This window comes from Dufourea novaeangliae, unplaced genomic scaffold, assembly GCF_001272555.1.
Source record: "Dufourea novaeangliae isolate 0120121106 unplaced genomic scaffold, ASM127255v1 scaffold162, whole genome shotgun sequence".
Taxonomy (NCBI): domain Eukaryota; kingdom Metazoa; phylum Arthropoda; class Insecta; order Hymenoptera; family Halictidae; genus Dufourea; species Dufourea novaeangliae.
Window position 1 is genome coordinate 1,528,867 of NW_015374046.1, and position 23,281 is coordinate 1,552,147.

Sequence of the window (23,281 nt, forward strand, 5' to 3'; positions counted from 1 at the left end):
AATTTATTAGTTTCCACTGGAATCGATCGATTGGATTCACGGACCGAGATTCATATACATATACATACACACATATATCACACAGTAACCAAAATCAACAGCGAGCCGCAATGGTAGAGAAATAGAAAGGGTAAAGCAAAGAACCGCATTAAAGCGGGATTCGAAGCAGAAGAAAACGAAACAAAGACAGTTACAGGGATACCATTTTTCTAACTTGCAATCTTTCGCTGGGCATTAAAAGTGATATACCGATCAGCCGATTAGTTGATTGATTCATTGATTGATTGATACATTCCAACAGAGTATACAGTTTTTCCATTTCTCCAACCAAAACCGCCGAATAATCAACTGACTAACAGCAAGAGTAAAATGTTCAAGCAAAAAATTCATCGTCTAGGAAATGTCTCAGTTAGGAGAAAGCACCTTTTCGCAAAATCTTTAAGGTCCCCTACTCCTCTTGTCTTATTCTCTTACATATGTTCTTTTATTTTTAACCGGTGGGAGATTTGAAAATTGGAAAGTTGAAACACTTCGTCATGTTTAAGGAGTAAACACGAAAAACGTGTGGGACATATTGAAATGCGATGGATTAGAAAGTGAGACAGTTTGTGCAATTAAAATGACTAAACTTGGAGGCTTTTAAACGATAAGTGTAGGACCTCTGATGAAAAATTTAGAGAGGCAATGAACATTCTTAAACTGAGAATGGACTGCCGAACTTTAGAGACTTTAATAAGATCGAAATGAAAAAGGTTTCATAAACTTTCTGATTTTCGATTCAACTATCTTCTCTTTAATCAGTCGAACAAACAAAAAGAACGAAAACATACATTCGACGAGTAGCTACGGATATTAACATTCCCGTATTACCTGTTATTTATTTTTATTATTATTTATTCAGAACGCGAACACTGAAAGTAATCCTTACGATGCATTTGAACGAATTTTTCGACGAAATTTTCGATTTCCTTTCCTCCTCCCCCCCCCCCCCCCCCCCCATTGTCCTCTCTTATATTTAAGGGAAGTGCATTTGATCATTTGTTGTATATATTGTAAATTACAGCGATTTATGTACTCGAGAGCTAGCAATTAACTGTAGTACTAGAATTAGGGGTAATCGAAAGAGGAGATTGGTTTCTCGTTCGGAATACTTTAATTTTTCCATTTCGAAGAGATGGAAACTAGATTTTATCGCTACTCATAAGAATGAAATCTAGTCAAGAGTGCAGTTCTGCAAAGTGGTTTGAAAAATTTTCAATGATTTCTGCACGGTGTCGAAAACGCTAGAACATTCTGAATCGTCTGCGAATAAAATCTGATGATGTTTTATATTTACGTTTACTACCATCGAAATTTCTGCTAGGAAAATTGTTTCTCGTAACACATTCATGAAGGTACGACCGATTGGTGGAAGACTGTACGACAGTTTTGTACCCTGGCCTGATCCGCCGGTTGGCATTCCTATTATACCTGAAGAATCGTTGTGTCGCTACGTCTGGGTGTGTGTGTCTCCACAGCTTTTGGTTTGTACAGCGACAGAATAATTCTCTAGTTAATGACAAATTTTGTAAACAGCATGGCCCAAAATATCCATCTTAGTACAAGTAGGCTATCCTACTAATAATTGATAAAGAACCAGAATAGACACAGCTCACCGGCGGTGGGTGAACGTATTATTTTATCATTTTCTATTACATTAAAATGTACACTCACCGACAGAAATTCGGAAACAAATCCCTTTTTACGAACATCATATCTGTTACTCGTATTTATGTATATCTAATGAATGACCATGTCACACAATTTATGTTTTTCCCGAGTAAACAGTATACGTACCTTCCATATTATTTAAACAATTCCATATGCAAGTGATTAAAATAAAATATATTACCTACGTTTTCTTTTTATATTAAATATAACTTTGGTCGGTAAGTGAACGTATGTAAAATTATAAAATGATTAAAAGTAAGAAAGATAATTGTTAACGATGATGGCGTCACGAAAATTAAAACCATTTTCTTGTAATAAATACCGGCTTACCGAAAAATTACCGGCTCGAATGTGTTATCATGGAAAAGAAGCGCTAGCATTTTGTACTAGTAGATAGAACATTAAATGATGTGAAATAGCGTATGTGATGAAGGCAAAGCGTAATTGTATTCGTACTGATAAGTTTTCGAACTGCTGACACCGTCTGTAGAAGGAAAAATAATTTTAATATCGTTTCGAATGAGTGATACTAAACGAAAGGACAAATTTTTATAATACGAAAACGTGCTCCGTGAATGAGAAGAGTATATATTATCGAGATATACTTCACTGAAATTGCGACCGAAGAATTCGCAAATTGTATTTCAAGTTAATCTAATGTTTCTTAGTTCTCTCTCTTTATCTCTCTCTATCTCTGTCTATCTTTCTCTCTTTCACATAGGCTCCTTCTCTCTTTCTCCTTTGATATCTATGTCCCACAGTTTTGTGTCTAATATAAAAGGGGATTTTCTACTCGATAGTGTATTCAAACGACCAGTATTTCACTATATTTTTTAATAGTGATTTTTATAATTGTAAAGGTGCAGTAATCGATAGTGCAATCTCTTGAACGTAAGTGTAGTTAGTTCATCAGTATTAAAAATCCATAGGGGTGTATGCAATTTTCGTGCAATTTTCTATAATCTTTGTATGTCTCTTTTTTTTCCAGTCTATTAATGCAATCTTCTATAAAGATTCAATGTTTTTTTTTTGATCATTTATCGTTTACATACGGTTACAAATCATTGATCGGCGTTCATATGGAACCAGATAATTACTGAAGTTTTATTTACGATTGTGTTAGGTTTTTTGTACTTTTATATATTCAATTTATCATTGAATTTCATTGAGTTTTTATAACAACAAATAAATCGAAATAGTCGAGTGAAACGTTATAAGTTACAACTGTCGATTAATCTGGTAACTGATCGATGAGCAATTATATATTAATTATATGCTTAAAGGGGTATCAACACGCTAATGTCCGCGTTATTAGTCAAATAGTAATTATCAATTGGTATGTTTTAAGTACGTTTGGTTCTCATCGAAATTTTTCCAAATAAATTAATAATTAAGCTCAAGTAACTAGTCGACAATATCAAAAGTCATTGAGACAGATTTCCAAGTAAAAGTAGTATTTTCGAACGCTGCCTGAAATGTTTCATTTACTCGCATTTAGTTTTAAATTGATAAAGTATGAAGAATAATAATAATTTCGTTATTTCTAAATCGTTGAATCATGATTCTCAGGAACTGTTCCAGTAAATAATTTAATTTTGTCAAGCTTGTGAAAGCTGTTTCAGTTACAGTAACAATGAATAGGCAATAAATGATTATTGTTGATAACACTAAGAAATTCTGTTTTGCAAAGAAAAAACATGTATTCTTTCGAAAATCATTTGAGGTGTACGTGTATATACTATTGTCTTTTTTAATTATCATTTTTATGTTTATTTATTCGAACAAGTCTTTGGATATTATACGTTTGAAAGGGAAAATGAATACGAACCATTTTACTATGAAGTAAGCACTACTAGTAAGGTATCTATCTATTAATATTTATCTAAAGGTAACATAAATTATCGAGCTGTAAATTATTGCTTTCTGCGTTATATAAGAGTCCGGTTGCGAATTTCAGTGAGATAAAACATTCGCCGAACGAGAATCCAAGGTGATAAATTCCAACACGTTTTGCAAATCTATTTTAGGAAATCACTTTTTTTTTGCAAAAAGCGTGTTGTCGAAATTCCAGCTTGAAACGGAAATTCTAACTTGACGATCGTCGCAGGACGTATCTTTCGTGGACCGTCGATCGTCGAACTTTTTATATGAATTCGAACGACTCGAGATTTTTGCAAAAAATTTTCTCCATTATTCTTCAGAATTTTTCGCAAAGAATTCAGAAGATTGTGACCGTTAAGAGTTTCCGATGGTCGATCGAATATTATTACAAATCTTCGTTCACAATAGAAAAAATCACAATACAGAACATTCCTCCTGTACATTCTTTTTCTAACCATTTGGGATAATTGTAGTTGCAGTATCCTGAAATATTCGCTCAGAAAATGGATAGATCTCTTACAAGATTTTTATATTTAGCGAGCCTGAAAGTTTCTCGGTTTTGTGGAATAAAACATAATAACTACATTTAACATTTTTATTAATTACTTACGTATGCATGTATTCTCTATGTAATTTTACGAACTTCCTTCAACTTTCTCTCATTATTTGCATTCCATTGGCAAAAGACGCTTAACATTTTTTTTTTTTTTTTTTTTCGGATTTCGAACATATACATTTACTGTAACAATTATTGTATACTTGTCTGTGTTTTAACGCTCTTTGAAAAATTCGAAATAAGTTTGATTTAACACTTAGGTTTACGGGACTCGTCATTTCGACGCATTTCGAATGCCTTCGAATCCCGAAATTCTCTATGTGAAATACGTATCTCTACGGATGCGCGTCAATTTGACGTGATCGTAAATTGAGTATTCATTAAGTTGTTTTTTAAGGAAAATCTGCGATTTCGTGGACGCGTGTCTGTAGAGATAGGTGTATAAGAAATGTCCGTAAACTTGGTGTTAATAAAGAAAATATGAATATTTTTGAAAAACAGTAAAAATATTAGCATAGGCTTTATCATGTGCGTTATATTATTTCCACGACTTTGTGTCATTACAAAACAGTTTAAATAGCCAAACATTTTTCAATGAAATTAATATAAGGAGCAAGATTAGAGACGAATACACAAAAAGAATATATAGATACACAGATAAGGCACAAAAATGTTAAAGGAGTTGTTATAGATTAATACCCAAGACCAACAGAACTTCTGCACTCGTCTATTAGATTAGCCAGAAGATCTCTGTAGCAAACAGGAGCTATCCGTCTTCAGAATCTTTTGCAAAGAAACATACGTATATGCGTATAATGGAAGATTACCATTTATGGAGTAATGATTTTTAGATAAAAGACGGGGGTAGGTTTTCGAGTTTCGACTAGTGGCATACTTTGCCCTCTGAATGTTTTACAAGAGAATCGGCAGAGAAACAGTACAATTATCACGGAAACAAGGAATCCTTAAAGAAGTATTTGCGACGAATAAAAATTCGAACGTTGTGAAAAATTTCTGCGAAATTTACGAACTCGAAAACTTTACGCTTTTCACGAAACACTTGAGAACATTGCGTTTTGAAATTTTTGCAGAGAATCTGAAGAAGATTAGGATTGCAATAGTTCTTACAAGTAACCATTTGGGGCGAAAAAGTTTTAGCCGACGTTGAGTTCACAAGTGTATGACAGGTTATCGGGAGTTATTGCAAATATCATATTCGAGGATCATTGCAGTAGATTACACACATTAGATTGAAACATTTTTACAAAAAACAAAAACACGAGAATTAGATTATAGAATTTTTACCGCCAGTTGGAAGAAAAAGCAGACTTCTAGATTTTTTGCAAAATAAAAAAATCTTAAAATTAATTAAAATGTCTGATGCAAGTGCGCGAGAAATGTTTATTCATAATTTTCTAAAGACACTTGTGCACAATCTTTTCGACATTTAATAAAAGTATACGAAATATCGCGTAGATATTCTTGAATCGATAACGGGTCGGAAAAACCTGAAAAGAAATAAAAAAAATTTGTCGTCTGTGAGATGTCTGGGATTTTTTTGTGCAAAAAATCTACGAAGTGAATTTTCCAGTAGTTACTTGAAATAAAGGGAAGAAGTCCATAAATTAGGCGCAGAAACTTTAATTAAAATTATTTCCGAAATTTCTACCAGGAGTGAACAAAAAACGACGAAAGAAAAAATGGGAACGGGATTGAAGTTTTCGGCATATTTTCGCATTGTCAACGAAAGTTCGCATGTATATACAATAGAAGGGAAACACTTCGGGTGGATTTTCTTCGAATTTTCTCGCTTCTGACGTAGAAATTTTTCTCGCTTTAATCTCAAAGTGAATTTATTTAGTAGGACCTATTATTATATACTGTCCCGAGTGACATAGCGTATATATACAAAATAATAATAATTCATAATTATTCACACGAACGACTGAATAATCGCTTTCTGTCATTTTTTCTTTGCTGCGTGAAGGAACATTAATGTCGACGATAACAAATGGTAATAAGATTTTGTACTTACGATTAGAACGATTTCTGGACAGATAATTCTAATTTTTCTTTAATATTTAAATGTTTCATCGATAAATTGTCAGTTAATAGCAGGTATAAGAATACGATAGAAAAATGTATTTTTGTAAGTGGACAAATTAATGTACTTGTCTAAGAGTTAAAAATGTATCATTATCCATAATGGTAACATTGAAATAATTTCTATCCAATTTAATAATACACAAGTGATGAATAGTAAATAAATATTATTTACGTTACAAACAGAATTATTTCTATTCACATTGCAGTTTTAAGTATAAACTGTCGTGATTTTGTCCACTTACATGCAATTTTACTTCAAATAAAATGTATGATTAATATTTACACAAAAGTGAAACAAATTGGTTACCTGTTGTTATTAATGAAAAACGAAATTTTGGAAAATTTTATGTATACCTTGCAACTTTAAGCAGCAGCTGAAAAGGTATGAATAATCAGAATGAGCAATTATCTGTTCAGATTGACTTTCGCAATAACAACAGGACAGAAAACATTGTAAACCTTTTGCATCCGCAGATTAAATAGTTTTGTGCATTATTGTAAATTGATGAATTTATGTGAAATTTCAATTCTTATTATAATCGAACTGTAAACAATAAATGATTAAATGGTGACTAAATCAAAATTACACGAAGCAAAAAGAAAGCGTCTATATTAAAAGTCACTGAATTAATTCTTATTTTAATCAGTGTTTATCATCTCGTGAAAATATCGAGTCAATTCTTGCCGAATGTTAATTATTTATTGTTAAATTAAAAATCATGTAAATTCTCCGGACTGCAAATGGTTCAGACGTTTTTAAATAAAGTTCCTTTTCTGATCGCTCACTAGGCCGCTTAGCTGACAAATTAATCGTTCCGTTAATAGATTTGTTAATTAAGATAATGTCTTATCGCGATACTTAATCAAACATCTCATCGATGAACGATCATTTGAACACAGAATATTTATACTGGATTAGTTTCAAGTGTTTATGAGATTTCGTTTCATCATGATAGAACATTCAATCATTTTGCGTTGTTGCGTTAGGTTCCTATTTTATTCGATTCTTCGATTTATATACTGTTTAAGCCAAAAATTGTGAAAATAAATGACCATGTTTTTTTTTATTCGATTTGTGACATTTTGAAGTTTCTTCATCGTGAAATCTGTGTACGTTATGCGTATCGAAAGGTGACAGGTATCTGTGAACAAGTTTTCAATTGACGCTAACGTCGCCTTCATTAATAAGAAATATAAAAATTCATTGCGTAATTTTATTTGTTAAAACGCACATATCAAACAGTAACCATTTTCATGACTTTTCTATGAACTTCGTAATGGTTTTAGAATGTAAATATATATTTTATGGGAGAACCCACAAACAGTACCATTACATTTTCCATACAATATTGTTATATCAAACTTTTTAAGTATTACAGAAAAGAAAAATTAGTTTCAAGTACTTCTCTAGTATTCGATTGGTGCATATAAAATGTCGTTCTTTCAATTAAACCACAAAAGTAGGTATATATAGTGTTTATTCAAAATTTTTCGTATAGAGTCGCGATGTTTTCCAGATGGCCCTTTATTTTTTTCTTAACAAGTAGCACCTCAACTAATTTGATAAAAGTTAGAAGTTTTAATAATTGAAATCTGTTTCAAGTAGTCTATGCAATTTATTGGTTCACGAACAATTTATTTCATAAAAAATTAAAACCATGTTTAACACGTTCACTAAACGATTCGCACTATTGAAATTATCATGCGTTATTAGATAAAAGCAGAATATGTTTTATACGAGGGTCGTCTCAAAAGTAAGTTTATCCAGGTAAGCAAAAATCGAAAAACGCATCGAAAACTCAAACACAAATTTATTTACACTCAGTAACGTCATATTACTTTTCTACATAATCGCCATTGCGCTCAATGCATTTTTGGTACCGTGGCAACAGTTTTTTTTTATACCTTCGTCGTATCACAAAGTGCCCAGTTTTTCTACCCAGGCTCCAACCACCGTTTTGACTTCATCATCCGTCTCGAAGTGTTGACCTCCTAGGGCGATCTTCAGAGTCTGGAGAGTAGTACGGTGGATGGTCGAAAACCTCCCATCGGAATTATGACAGCTAGTCTTTTGATTTCTAAGCAGCATGAGGACGAGCATTGTCATAAAGCAACAACACTTTTTTGTTCAATAAACCAGGGCGTTTCCGCTTTATCGCGAAACGAAGTTTCTTCAAAACTCCACAATACCTGTCTGCGTTGATGGTGGTCCCTTGTGATAGGTAGTTAACCAGCAACACACCTTTAGTGTCCCAAAAAACTGTTGCCATTAATTTTCCTGCCAAGCATTCCACCTTGACTTTTTTGAGGGGTACATTCCTCTGTTTTTTTTCCAGACCATGCTCTGTCGCTTTGTCTCAGATGTTGTATAATGCACCCAAATTTCGTCACCTGTGACAATCCGACAAAAAAAAGAATGTCTTCTTCCGATTCAAACAGTCCAACGAATTTTCGTGTAGCAGCCATCCGTCGTTCTTTGTGTGCATGTGACAATAATCGCGGAATCCATCTCGCACAGACCTATTGGTATTGAATATCACGGGACACGATTCTCCCAACTGAAGCACGACTCACTTCGATATTGGGGGGTAAACGTTGGAGAATTTCGTCGAGTGTGACTCGTCGATCCTGCTAAAAAACTTGAAGATTTTTTTAAATATACGTCATTGTATTCGAAAGTGTACATTTCAAAGTGCTTATAGTAATTTCCTCAATGCAAAATATGAATAAATAGGGGAAATATCAGCGATCTCCAGGCGGCGTTTTTATTTTGGGCGTTTTGCGGTGACCATTGTAACTTCGACCTCGCGTATCTGAAATAAAAAATCCGGGCGAATTTAGTTAATAGATGAAATTATCTAGTGCCCGATCGTTCATTATCTTGAAAAATTAATTTACGACAAAATGGCGGCTGTTCAAAAGCAGTGCACAGAGTGCGCCTGGACAAAACTATTTTTTCGCGGTACATATTGAGTTTATATGGGATTTTAATCGTTAGAAAACGACTCTGTTCCGTATCACAGTTTATTATCTCACTAAAAATATTAATAACAAAAAAATATGACTAATTAAATGAAAGAAAGAAACAAAATTACTGTATTGGACTTTACCTATAAGATAAAATAAAATAAACAGGAAAGTACATAATAATCAATAAATAATTAAAAATAGACAAAAAAATATAACTTAAGACAAACTACAATGGAAGGCAAAACATTCCGCGTTGCTAAGCAGATTAGCAGCATTTTGGTCTTCTGAACGTAAAGCTATTTCTGCAGTAAAAATGATTTTATTGGCAGAATTTTCTTCTATAATCTTCGTCACTTTACGTTTTTCCATAAGAACATTCGTCTAAAGATTTAACTGGTATCCCACCAGAACAAGAGCTTGCTGTTGAAGGAATTTTATTAAGATCAAGTGGACCTTCAAATAAAACAAAATCTTCCCCTTGAAGCCAGTATTCAATCTATTTAAAAAATAGTCTCGCTGTCTACAATTTTTATCCCAACGTTCCTTGATTCGGCTTACTATTTTAGATATGTTATCACTTATCTTTTAATTAGTTACATCAAGCACATCAACACATCCAATTTTAACAAAAACTTAGCAAAGTTCATTAAATTGAGCCAAACTACGAAAAATCTGCCAAAGATCGAAGAATCCACCCTTGGTATAGTAACTAGACGAAATTATAAATATAGACTACGCGTCAAAATTAAAAGATCACTTAATCTTGATCAAAATATTATCGATTTTTGAACTATTATAATTTCGTGAACAAACAGTACAGTAGCTTACCTCGACTCATTGTAAAAAGTGAAGTTTTAGCCTGAAGTTTCACCCTTTAAAATATTACGTAAATACACTTAGATTAGTCTAAAAAATTTTAATTTCCTTTTAGATTTTCCATAATTTTTATAAAAAATAATATGCTTTATTCAACATACCTGATTATGTGAGAGACATATGTACAACGTGATAATGTAACAAAATAATAATAACAGCAAGTCAACAGAAAACGCATAATCTTCCATCACGATAACGCAAAACCGCATGTTTCTTTGAGGATCACGCAAAAACTGTTACAACTTGGCTGGAAAGTGTTGAATCATCCGCCGTATTCACCAGACATTGCACCTTCGGACTTCGGATTTATTTCGATCTTTACAACATTCTGTTAGTGGGAAAAACTTTAATTGCCTAGAAGACTGCAAATGGCACAGTTCTTGGCTCAAAAAGATAAAAGTGGTTAGGAACATGGAGTTGTGAAGTTGCCTTGATGAAAGGTGATAGGAGGCAGTGGACCAAAACGGTGAATATGTTATTCAATAAAGTTATTGGTGGAAATGAAAAATGTGTCCTTTATTTTCACTTAAAAACCGAACGAACTTTTTGGCCAACCCTATACTTTTCAGCGTACTTGTTATTCAACATATTCCAAATTGCTTTGTTTATTATTGTTATTATTGTTAAGTATTCTGGATTTTCAACATTATCTTTCACCTCAATGTTTTTAAAGAATACAGGTCGAGGAGTATTTAATATGAAATTTAATACGAAGTTGGATCATAAATCACATTCTAAAGAAAGACTGGTAGCTTTTTCAATTTGATTGACTGCATTATAAACTTGATGTAGCTTGTTTTATATCCTTATGATATGGTACGAGTAGTTTTGAGAGCAAAAGTTGCATTTTTATGTGCTTACTTTTCTATTTACCTCAGATGTAATTTTGGAAAAATTTTGTTCACAAGATCTTTTATTTTCCTCATCGCGATTAGTAATCTTGTATTATAGCTATTAACAAAAATATAAATATTATTCTAACCTATAACGGTGGCAAAAACGTCAGAAAGTATTCCATGTTTGCCCGACGGTCATTAGATGATCACCTGATCGTTGTATTTTTATATAAAATTGAAGACGTCTGATTAAAAATAATTAATTTTTTCATAGTTTTACTACCTTACATGAAGATAGAAATGACTCGAAACATTGCAATTACCCGGGTAATAACACGGGTGGGGTAGCCGGGTGAAACATATTCGAATATTTTTCATTCTCCCGAGTATCTTTCAAGTACCTGCGTGCCCAATGGGTCGGGCAGTAACAGCCCTAGTCCGAATATTTCTGTGACAAGCTATACATTTAATGTATAGAAAAAAACATTAAATATGTGTATTGAAATTTGTTCACATGGTAATAACATTTGCTTGCGTTTTTATTATCGAAAGATATTCAAATGTAATCGTAGGATGCAAGTAATATCATTTTTAGTTTGTCACAGTTTATTTCGTTCATTGCCGATATCGATCGAAAATGGTCAAGAAACTATCGATTCCCAAATCTAGATTCTCGACTGTCTGATATATTCGGATATCTCAGATACCGAGTTTAAATCAATAGCCCTAATGTTGATTCATACACAGTGGACTCTTGATATATTGCCGCGGTCGAGGATACGGCAATCGGCAATGTATCGAGAGCCCTCTCCATGCTAAGTTCGAAAAGTGAGTAACTAACACTTAACTAATTCGTTTAAGTGAGCGAATTTGTGTGCGTAAAAGTACGTGTGCATGGATTGTGCTTCGCGCGGCAAAATATCGAGGGGCAACATATCAAGAATCCACTGTAATTTAATTATATAACTCCACCGAATAATAAAATGTAGAAAATCTGTTTATTGAAATAAAAATTTCTATTGACAATACTTTTCTTACAAAAGAATCATTACGTATTTAATTAAATTGTTATTAAGTTGTTATTAAATTCATTATTAGTCTACTCATCTGGAGCAAAACCCATCAAAACTTTTGCACTGACCAAATATTTCATTTTACATTTATTTATCCGCGTGAGCGTCACGAAATATTCGTTAATAGATAATTTAAGTATGAAGAGAAACACAATAACCAAAAGGCGTTGATTGTATGAAAACACTTGTTTAGGTCGGAGGGTACGTCGCGGCAGGCCGCGACTGGGCACGAGAGGTGGAAAGCATGGATCCCCATCTGTGCAGGGTAACTCACCCTCTAGGAGTGAATGGCTACCCTTGGATATGAGGACTACACCTCCCGCTGCGATGTCTGCTTTTCGTGGTTTCGAGGAAGCCTCCTCTGATGGCGTGGTAAATTTCTTATCTCTTTTACGTCTTTCATCTTCATCAGCATCATCATTCGCTGAACTTTAATTTGGAGTAATTTTTCCATTTTTAACATAAACCATCCATTTATTGGCATGGTTGTTCAGCTTTCACGAATATTATGATGCTAGGAACATATAAGTTTTACATTCTTTAATAATTTTGAGATACAATACGAGAAAGGCACCCAATGGAACGTGGGAATACTATTTAATCTATTATAAATATCTATAGAGTATTTATTTTAAAGGCAACCACAAATTTTAAACCACTTATAAGAATATTAGAGGGAAAAGTTATACATAGGGATTAATCACTTCTTCACCGATTATAATTACGATAATTATCGTTCCATATGCTTTTCTGCATTCTTCTTTTATATCAGTCTACTGCTTAGACTTTTCCCTTAATTATAAGTAAACCCCTTATTATGAATTGTGTCTCCCAGGAACATTTTGTTTGAACCTATTGCGCGTTTAAAACATATTGCGCCCGATAGATGACTAACAGAATAGAGGTGACCTTGAAATCTCCAAAAATCTTCCACCCACTATCTCGTTGGGCTGCTTGTAGATATGGAGGGGGGACATTCCTCTCGGCTGAAAGAGCAAGCTGGTAGGGGCGCGATTTGATTTTTACCCGCGGGCCACATGTTGGACTGGCCTGAATAGAGAGTTGAAACTACACATAGTTTGTCCTGGGAAAGCTATCGAATGGTATACTGTAAGTCCAAATCGGTCTAAAGGCACATTTTACCTCCTTATCCGACTGTACCCTTTGCATGGACAATTCAGTGTGCGCAAATTACTCGAACGTGTAAACAAGTCTTTATGTATGTTTCTAATTACAACAAAAAAAGAGCAGTAACTTTTACCTTGGTTGCCTGGACCACCTTATGTACCTAATTTTGCTTTGAGAATATTTTATTCTAACATACACTCCTGGGTAAAATGATAGCATATTTATGTGTCATTTGGCCTTCAACGAATACCATGTCAGTCTTTCCATCGTAGCCAATATCTGCAAAACTATTATATTCCCTCCACCTATTTAACGCCGCACTTTTGTCAATTCTTCTTTTTGCACGTGATGATAGTAATAACACGGTTTAACAAATTTGAACATTTTTTTGTACTTTTAACATTCAGTAACCGTTTCTTATAGTTCTTTCTGTTCTGAATACGTAGCTGGAAACAATTATCCACCAGTACCTTCAGTTTTCGAGAAATTTGATTTTGAGAGAGAATGCGAATTTTCAAATTTGAACATTTTTGTGATCAAACGGTGATAGTTATTCGGTTGAGTGTTACGTCAAATTACTCTACGAATTCCCCCGAATAAAATGGTATACATTGTTATTGCATTATAAATATTTAAACGCGCTTAAACAACGATCAAAGGGAAAAGGACACCCGAAATGCATCAATTTTTGCAGATACCTAGCAAAGTATGCTAAGAGCAATTTTTTCTGCCAAAATTTACTCTGAAGGGACGAAATCAGCTTTTAGAGTTTTTGGGTATTTCCGTTCTCTTGATACAGTGGATTCTTGATAAATTCTCGGAATCGGCAATGATCGAGTGCCCCTATGTGCTAAGTTCTGCCGTCATATCATAGCTCCGCCCCCAGCCTGGAGGAAATGGTCCCGCCGGAGGGGGCGGTCCAAGATGTGAAACGCCGGGCTCCAGCCTGCGTGCTGGATAGATGGAAGGCCTGGTTATCCGAACCTGACATTTCCTCCAAGCGCGTGGTCGAGGCTGTTCTGCCAAGCCTAGAAGCTTGGCTGGACAGAAACTAATGAAGGCTCACCTACCGTGTGACACAGTTGCTCACTGATCATGAGTGTTTCGGTGAGTATCTGTGCTGCATTGGGAAGGAACCGATGGTGAAGTGCCACCACTGTCGGGAGGCACAGTACACGGCGCAGCACATGCTGGGGTACTGTCTAGCGTGGGCAGAAGAGCGCCGTGTCCTGAAGGGGGAGGTGGGGCGGGACCTCTTGTTGTCGAGAGTTATCAGAGCGATACTCGATAGCGATAGGTCGTGGAACGCATTAGCCTCCTTCTGCAACAAGTGATTCCTACACCCCTCCCTCCCCATCATCGCAAAGGGGTTTCTCCCCTCTGGGTAAGGCAGCTGCTAACAAAGTGTAGGAGGGAGCCTCAGCCTCCACCGAGCACGTTGGCAGCTGCCAGGGCCGCGGGCGAGACGTGTGGAGGCACGTTCCGCCTGCAATAGGCGGCCCAGAGGAGGAGCGTTGTCGGGGCGTGGCCCCCCGACACTGTCGGATAACGAAGAAGTTCTGGGGGAGGGGCGTGCCATGTGCAACCCAGCCCCCGAGGAAGGAGCTGCCTCGCAGACGTGACGCATGGGGGGCGCCGTGATGTCTTCGCGGACCCTTCCCGGCGCTCCCCTCTAACGCGTCGAGATTATAACCTAACCCAGACCTGCCACAATGCCTGCATAGGAGCTGGATCGTGCTAGTAGAGAGGGCATATGCAACATGTTGAGTGAGCGAATTTGTGTGCGTGAAAGTGCGTTAGGAGGGGAAGTGCCTCGCGCGGCAATCTATCAAAAATCCAATGTAGAGTGTCATTTCACGCGAAGTCGGACACTTTCTGGAGTAACGTTTCAGATTTTGTTGAAACTTGTATATGTTGTAGTTTTTAGTGTTATATAAACGTATCACGAAAGATTTTTCAAAATTTTAAGAACTGTTGATTTTACAGCTATTTAAACTATAGTGTCAGCCTTTTTTCATTAAATTGTTGTACTAAGAAACTGATCAATATGAACTTTGTGGGTGACTTTAGTGGAGACCTAACAGTACCTAATAAAAATTATTTTAATTCAACAAAAATTTTGTAACCATTTATTTCGTAATTGTTTTTATGAAATGCAATTTTATAATAGCAGGGCACAATCTAAAAATTTAAAAAAAGTTAGGATATAGTCGTATTTGTCCTCCTTATGGATGAAGGGTATAGCCGGATAAAGGAAGTGAAAAGTGCCCTTAGGCCGATTTGGACTTGTGATATACCATTTGATAGCTTACCTAGAAAGAACTATGTGTACCAAGTTTCAACCCTCTGTCTCGACCAGGAGGGTCATTTATTTCAGAGGAATAATAGGAAAAATTCTGATTATGCGTTTTTTCCTCTATTTTCCCTATTTAGCGACGTGCGAAAATTCCGTAAAAATCTGATATCGTGTTCGTCTGTGCCTGTCCGATGGTATTTACCGAGGCACGTGTTAGAGAATTTTTTGCTATTTTTTGGTTCATAATCCTAGTCGTCAAATATCAAAAACGCAGAAATCATGGAAAGTGTTTTTTCTTATTGAAATCTTAAAAACCCTAGATTTATATAATTACAGTACCTATATATCATCACAGAATTATGGTCCTATAATAACAATATCCAATAATAACACAATAAATTTAGTGATCAGAAAACGAGATAAGTTTATTAAATAGGATCTTTTACTGTGTGAAGTATGTTCACTTTGTTTAGACATATGGTGGTATCTTACTTTAACATATATTGTTGTATGATACATTTTCTAAGGTGTATTCTATGATTATACAGTTATTTCACAATGCAAGATGGCATTCTTATAATTAGATTTATAAATAAATCAAATGTACTCCAAGACACGCCAAGGACGCCAAGCCACGCTAGTATTAATAATTAAACTCGCCTGCAAAGTGCACTACCAATTTAGCCTCCCAAGATGACTGACGGTTAATTCCCTTTCCGTCTTTCGGCACACCCCCGCAGAACAAAGTACTGTCCTTTAGGTACTGTCCTTAGGAAAGACTGTGGATAGTTCTGCGGAGGCAGGCCGAAAGACGGAAGGGGGATCGGTTTTCGACCGTCATGAGAGGGACTACTGGTGGTGTCCTCTACAGCCAAGTATAATTATTAAAAATGGCGTCCTCTATGGCATCCTTTGTGATGATCCTGGTGACGTTATTGTGTGAAACCATTGGACAGAAACTCACGTGTATAGTTATGTATATTATTGTAGTTCTAAGTAAAGTAATGAAAATATTATATTTGAAGGCGAAAAATTGTTATAAAAATGTAAATTATTAGTAGTCGATAATCGATCTCGAAAATGCCGAAGTGCATTGTACAACGTATTAAGCACGAATGATCAAATTTAAACACTGTTCCGCGAGAAATTGGTACGGCATAGATGGCACTATTAGTCGTCCCTCTCATGGCGGTTGAACAGCTCCCTCGCGGCTGCTCTCAGTTTTTCCCTTCCCCGTCAATAAGTGTACTTTATGCACCGTCCTTCAGGTCCATGGTATACACGGTGTATATGGAAATATTGTCGATGATTCCAACGTATCGAGGAATAAACATTGTCGATGAAATTCGGTGTCATTAAACAGTGTCGATGAAAATATTGTCGGTGATTTCAAGGTAACCCGGGTCTATTACACTATCCAGAACATAAAAAAAATTGCCTACGACTCGTCATTTATAAATAAAATGATTTCATTGTTATTTTACATACAAATTCTTAACCGTAACAGATATAGACGAGATCATTGTATTCAAAAACTGTACATTTATCAATAGTTTATTGAAATATGAAAACAAAAACAATTTTCCACTTTTGTACTTATATGTTTATACTTGTACGTGATATCGTATTTCACGCATATTTCGTAACTTATAAGAAGTTTTACTTTTATACAAATAAATTAAGAAAACACAAAAATATTCGTATGTGCGGATCAAACGTACGTTAAAAAACTTCGCAGCCATTCCGTGGTAGAACATTTATCCGCTGTACCGATGGTGCTCTTGGGAGTAGGGTAAAACTTTAGAATATGAGGGATACAGCATAGTTTCAATTTAGTAATCATAACGTAATAAGTTGCTAGGTGTAGAAATATTTAAAATAGTGTAAAATACTTACGTAATAGAAGAAATACAAAAATTAAAAATATTACTTCTTCAACGAAAAATCGTCGAAAAAATCTGTTTTTGGTCTTTGCAACTATAGTGCACTATACCAAGAAATCTGACAAAAATTTAGGATAATACTTCTGATAACATATCATTTCTCTAATTGTATAAATCTAGTCACTTTCAAACTTCAGTAAGAAAACTGTATTTTTCATCACTTTTTAACATTGTAAATTTGTTATAATTAGGGGTCCCATCTAAAACATCGGAAAAATTCTCTAACACGTGTCCCGGTCACCCTCAGATTTTTTACAGAATTTTTTCATGTCATTTAATAGATGAAATAGAGGAAAATCCAATAATCCGGATTTTCCCCGTTACTACCCTCCTGGCCGAGATAGGGGGTTGTAAATTGGTAGAGATTGTTTTTTCTTGATAAGCTATTTAACAGCACATCACAAGCCCAATTCAATCTAAGCCTTCTTTTTGACCCCTTATCGGGCTATAACCCCTACCCTTTTTTGAACAGTCGTAACATGGATATCTTCAAAAAGCTTCTCACAAATATGTATGGTGATTGGTAGGTGCACTTGGGAGAGGGGATTGCAGTTTGCGAGGAGCAACTGAGGGCTGTGAAATGGAGCGATTACAGAAAATTGACTCGAGGTCTAGCGGCAATTTTGTTCAGTCCCACCGAGTTAGCCACCTGCTCGGTTACAGGGCAACGATGGAGCCGCGCTGGAACTGCCACCGAGAGACCGGTGAAACCTGCGCTAGATAAGGCCAAAGTGCAGGCCATCATATGTGAGTTTTTCCAAATATTCTACCTTTTCACTTCCTATTCGTTATCTAGCAAAGTGTCGGATTTCGTAATGAGGTGTAAAACTGCATAGAAGCCGCAGTCGAAAAGAAAACTACGGATATTAGTTTCTCGATAAAGATAATTAATGAAAATTATGAAAATTTTATGAAAACTTCTTCGAATGTCTCCAAATTTCATTGAAATTTAATAAACTGAAACTTATTAAATCTCAGTTAATAAGGTGATAAATCTAACTTTTAAATTATTAACTTCATAAGGACAAGGGTTCGTTGACGACCTTCGATTATATATATTATACCATATATACATATATTACCGTACACAAAACATTTGAAAAATATAGGTTTTCTTTAAAGGGCTGTATCTTTGTTAAACAAAATCGTTCTTCGATGACATAGTTAAGGTGCTTTTTCAGAATTGATCCATCACTAGCCTTCGCGGTTCAGTACTTGGAGGGTTAGAAGGTCAAACTCGCGAAGTTGTTAGAAATGTATTCGATATATGGAGGAAAAACAAAATTTGTAACCACGGACGAAAACTTCCACTGCCCACCGTGAAAGCTTGAATCGCCGTTGATCGTAGGCGGTAGGGACCAGGTCGACGACCACTGCTTTAGCGGGTAAATTCTGCCCCCAGAAGTATCGACATTCATGAATCACCCTGTAAATTTTATATCCGTTTAACCACATTCCCAGTCAAACATATGCAGACTCAATGAACCTTCAAAACCGATTTTCCCCGTGTATCGGATACTTCAGTTTCAGCGACACTCGTATTCTCACGCGGAACGGCAAAGTAAGTCGTAACAATTTCGCGTTATAACATAACGTTTTATGATCGCATCGCCGGAATATTGTGTGTTTAAAATGCCGTGTTTGTATTTGTTTATGTAATGGCTTGAAATTTGATATACACAGATGGAGAATAGTTACTAAAATTACGCCTCCCTCTGATATTTGTGGCCATAACATTTCGAAGTAAATGTGACGTATTTATATATGTTACATGAAAAATTGCTTGGTATTGCTATGGTGTTTTGTAACAAAGAAAAGGATCACTTCATGTACTACGTTCACCGGTGACTACTCTGATAGTCCACATATTAATTATCTTAATAGCTTCTACGCTCATCGTTCAGAGGGATTATTGTATTACTGTTTCAAGGTTGCTTTCAGCATTTGAACGTCTGAAATATTGTTGACGTACGATACATAAAGGTTGAATGTTATGTATGGAACGTTTCGACGTATTGAATACTTGCAAACTTTGCGGAACGGTTGATCCAACGAGGTGAAACGAAACATTAAAGAGGATCGAGAAATATGCGAATCAAAAAACACAGTAAACACAGGATATCCGAGAATAAAGCGGCGTCTACTCTCAGCCACGTCTAAACACTTACTTGGGACGAAAATAGGTCGTTCAAGAATTGAAATTTCAGTTTATAAAAACGTTGAATTTTCTCGTGGGAAAGTCTAGCTTCAGCCGGGTTGTTCGAACCTTTTCACCGTAGAAGTGTTTGGTGCAAGTAACGAACGATATACCGAACGTGTATATGAAGGTATACTAAATCTGTCTGTAGTAGTTGCATATGGCATCAGTTACTGTTTACGTTTCTTGTGTGTAACTATAGAGCTTGATTTTAAAGGGGTTGTTCTATGCAGAAATGGGCAAACTCATTATCTAGATAAAAAGTTTCGAATAACGTATAAATGATAAGAAAAAGTATTTAGTCATTTTTATTTATTTAAACGTGGAAATTTCAATTTTTATAATAATTAATATTTCTTTATGAATGAATCAATATTTGTTGAATAATCATTTAATCTCATTAACTGTTTAAAACTCAGGACGACACCCTTAGGTACTGCTGCTTTTCACTGTGTATTATTCGAATAAAATTTGGCCCAACTCTGGTTCTATGTAGACGTACGAAAAAACAGGGTATCTCTGGTACATTTTAGTAAGAAATTTGTTGAATATATCGATTCGAAACTTTGCAGAGTTACATATACAGTTACATTGATATTTCGACACAGTACAATTTTGAATTCTCAGCTGTACATTTCGAATACGTATACAACTGGCTGTCTGAAATTATTTATCAACTCGACTACAAAATAAAATTATCCCCTTGAAAAACTGTTACATTTGAGTATTATCTCGTGATTTATTAAATTTTTTTTTGAAGTTGGAAGATCAATGTTTCGATTACATTGTTACCCCGCGATACAACCGGAAGGCATATGGTAGGATAACTCTAGACTCTAGTGAATGTAGTATCGAATATATTTTTGAGAATATCTTAAAAACTATAGCCGAGCGGCGGTAACGTGTACAGGATAAAGTTGTTTAAAATGACGATCTTGACAACATTTTTGAAGGTTATGAAAATCGATGAGGAATCGCAAAAGTAAATAATTACCAAGCTTTTAAATCATTATTACATTCCTGTACAGTGTGTGAATAATTTTTACAGGCACTTCATTATTTTATCATAACTTTTTTATTTCTGCATAGATTCGCTTGAAATTTGATATACGTATTTCTTGTCATGGAGGAGTAATGTGAACTAAGTTTCATCATGATCCAACTTTTTGTACCAATTGTATGGTGATTGTTCATATATTTTGGTGCGACAAATTTTTTACGCGTAGTACGTAAATTCTAATGTTGCAAAACCTAAACGTATTTAAAACAAAAAAGGTAATTGCAGTTTTTAAGTGCACTGATGTATTTGTGAAAAAAATAATACAATCGGATGATGGTGCTTGTTAACGATTCAAAGTTTTCTGGATTATATCTCTGTTCCAAGTGAATGGAGCCCAATTACTAGAATCACCTTGTATAGATAAGAAAACAACAGAATGCGTTTTAATTAATTTTGTACTAGAATGGAAGTTCCATAGAAAACGTAAAAACTTTCCGTTCAATGGAATAGTTTTATCGTTCGAAGTATATCCTATTATTTATTCCAATTAATGGTGGGGCAAAACGTGACAACAATAGCAGCGTGTGTAGTCAAATGACTTCTCATTTGTGTATTTTGCACCAGATAAAAGCGCACATGCTTACAATAGTCTCTTCCATTTTTCAATGTTAGTTAATTGTATTATGAAGTATATGATACGTATTATACTATTTCAATTTCTTTCAACGTGATTTACAAATTTCATGGCCCAAAATGAAACGATTGTTCGCGTCACAAATAAAAGGTAATCTCGATATACCGTGTGGTATATGCGATAGGAAAATTGAATTGTGCCTTGCGCGAGTACTCTTTGAACTGTGCAATATCCTCTGAAATCCGTTTTTGCTCAAAATCAATACTTATGATGGTCTTGTAGGGAAGATATAAGGGTGCGGGTAATAAAACGGTCGACACACAACAAATAATAATAATATAAACTATATTTAATATGAAATTACAGTAAAAGACGATGGAAAACAAAACGACTAAATTATAACGCACGACAAACAACTAATATATGACAACAACAGGCAACTCGACTTCCATCCAACAGACTGGCCCCAAACCATGCGCTCTATTCTGCCCTCTTGTAAGCGGGTCCCATTGAAATCACCGACACAGACTTCATCGACACTGTTTTCACCGACAACAATTCACCGACACCAGACTTAATCGACAACAATTCACCGACACCAGACTTAATCGACAACAGCTTTAACCGACACCAGACTTGATCGACAACAGCTTTACCCGACATTATTAACCGATAATGACATTAGTCGAATTACTATTCGTCTCATTTGTTTCGTATTTTTTTTTTTTTCATAGCTTAGAGTGTGATAGACTTACGGTAGTGAGAAAAAACACAGTTAAGGATAATGGAACAGAAAGTATATTGTCAAGTTTATACATCTACGTATGTTAAATACAAAATATTATTTTCGAGAAATGAAAAGAGAATACACACAAGACAAATCAATATCACGACAATGTTAACTATGTTCAATTTATTATAAAGTAATGTTGTCAGGTAATGCTTGCGAAAAGTTTGTGATATTATATTCTTGACGATTATTCACAATTCCTTGAATGCGTTCCTCTTTCAGTCTATCTTTCCTGATTTAACATTTTCGTTATATTGATTTATGTTGTATTTATTCTTTTTTCATTTCTCGAAAATGACATTTTGTATTTAACATACGCAGATGTATAAACCTGGCAATATACTTTCTGTATCCTTACCTGTGTTTCTTCTCACTACCATAAATCTACTACACTCTAAGCTATGAAAAAAGAAAAATACGAAGCAAATGAGACGAATAGTAATTGGACTAATGTCATTATCGGTCAATAATGTCGGGTAAAGCTGTTGTCGATCAAGTCTGGTGTCGGTCAAAGCTGTTGTCGATTAAGTTGGTGTCGGTGAATTGTTGTCGGTGAAAACTGTCGATAATGTCTATGTCGGTGATTTCAATGGGACCCTTTTTAAGTACCCACACCTACAAGACACACTCAAACCTCGCATCCCTTTCGATAATTGTCATTATACTGACATTATTAATCATTTAGACTTAAAAATCTGCTTACCAAGTAACTGGTCGGTACTGGATAACAATTTTTTGTTTCCTTTAAATTATAATTTCTTTACTCTTGCAAATACTCAATTCTTATTATTGAAGTTCACAACATTAATTTCCCTCTTTTTAGTAAGTTCCATTTGTGTCACAAAATCATTTTTTTAATTTTAATCTTTACCGACTTTAGCCCAAGAAATAACAAGAAAACTTAGAACTGTCGATACTGCATGACTCTCCTCTACATGGATGAAATATTGCTTAGAAGCTCTGTACATATTTCTTTTGGAATAGTATTATATAAAGTTAGTTTGAATGAGATCGTTTTATAAATGAAATTCTATAAATCTATCTCATATTTATCCTCCTGATGTTACTCTATTTAAATATAAGGGTAAGCTTTTTACTGATTTATGGTATAAGATTTTCGATATGGTATCAAGTTATCACTAAAGTTGTTCATGCAGGAAAACACAGCCGAAAGTAGATGAAGGCTAAAAAGGTCTAAAATCTACCAACCAGTAAACCCAGCATATCATATGCGCCGACTTAACATAATCAATAGAAACAAAGATTTTTGAGGTCAGAACGTTCA

The 23,281-nt window shown here is 34.9% G+C and overlaps 1 protein-coding gene across 1 annotated transcript in view; it reads left to right on the plus strand.

The window, feature by feature from the left end:
• The window catches only part of LOC107189794 (broad-complex core protein isoforms 1/2/3/4/5-like), a 43,254-nt gene that overhangs the window by 15,291 nt on the left and 4,682 nt on the right, over positions 1-23,281 (plus strand). Inside the window, exons 6-7 of the mRNA XM_015578447.1 lie at positions 12,202-12,380; positions 17,903-18,122. Of these exons, the coding sequence (XP_015433933.1) occupies positions 12,202-12,380; positions 17,903-18,122 (399 nt within the window). The remainder of the gene's footprint in view (positions 1-12,201; positions 12,381-17,902; positions 18,123-23,281) is intronic.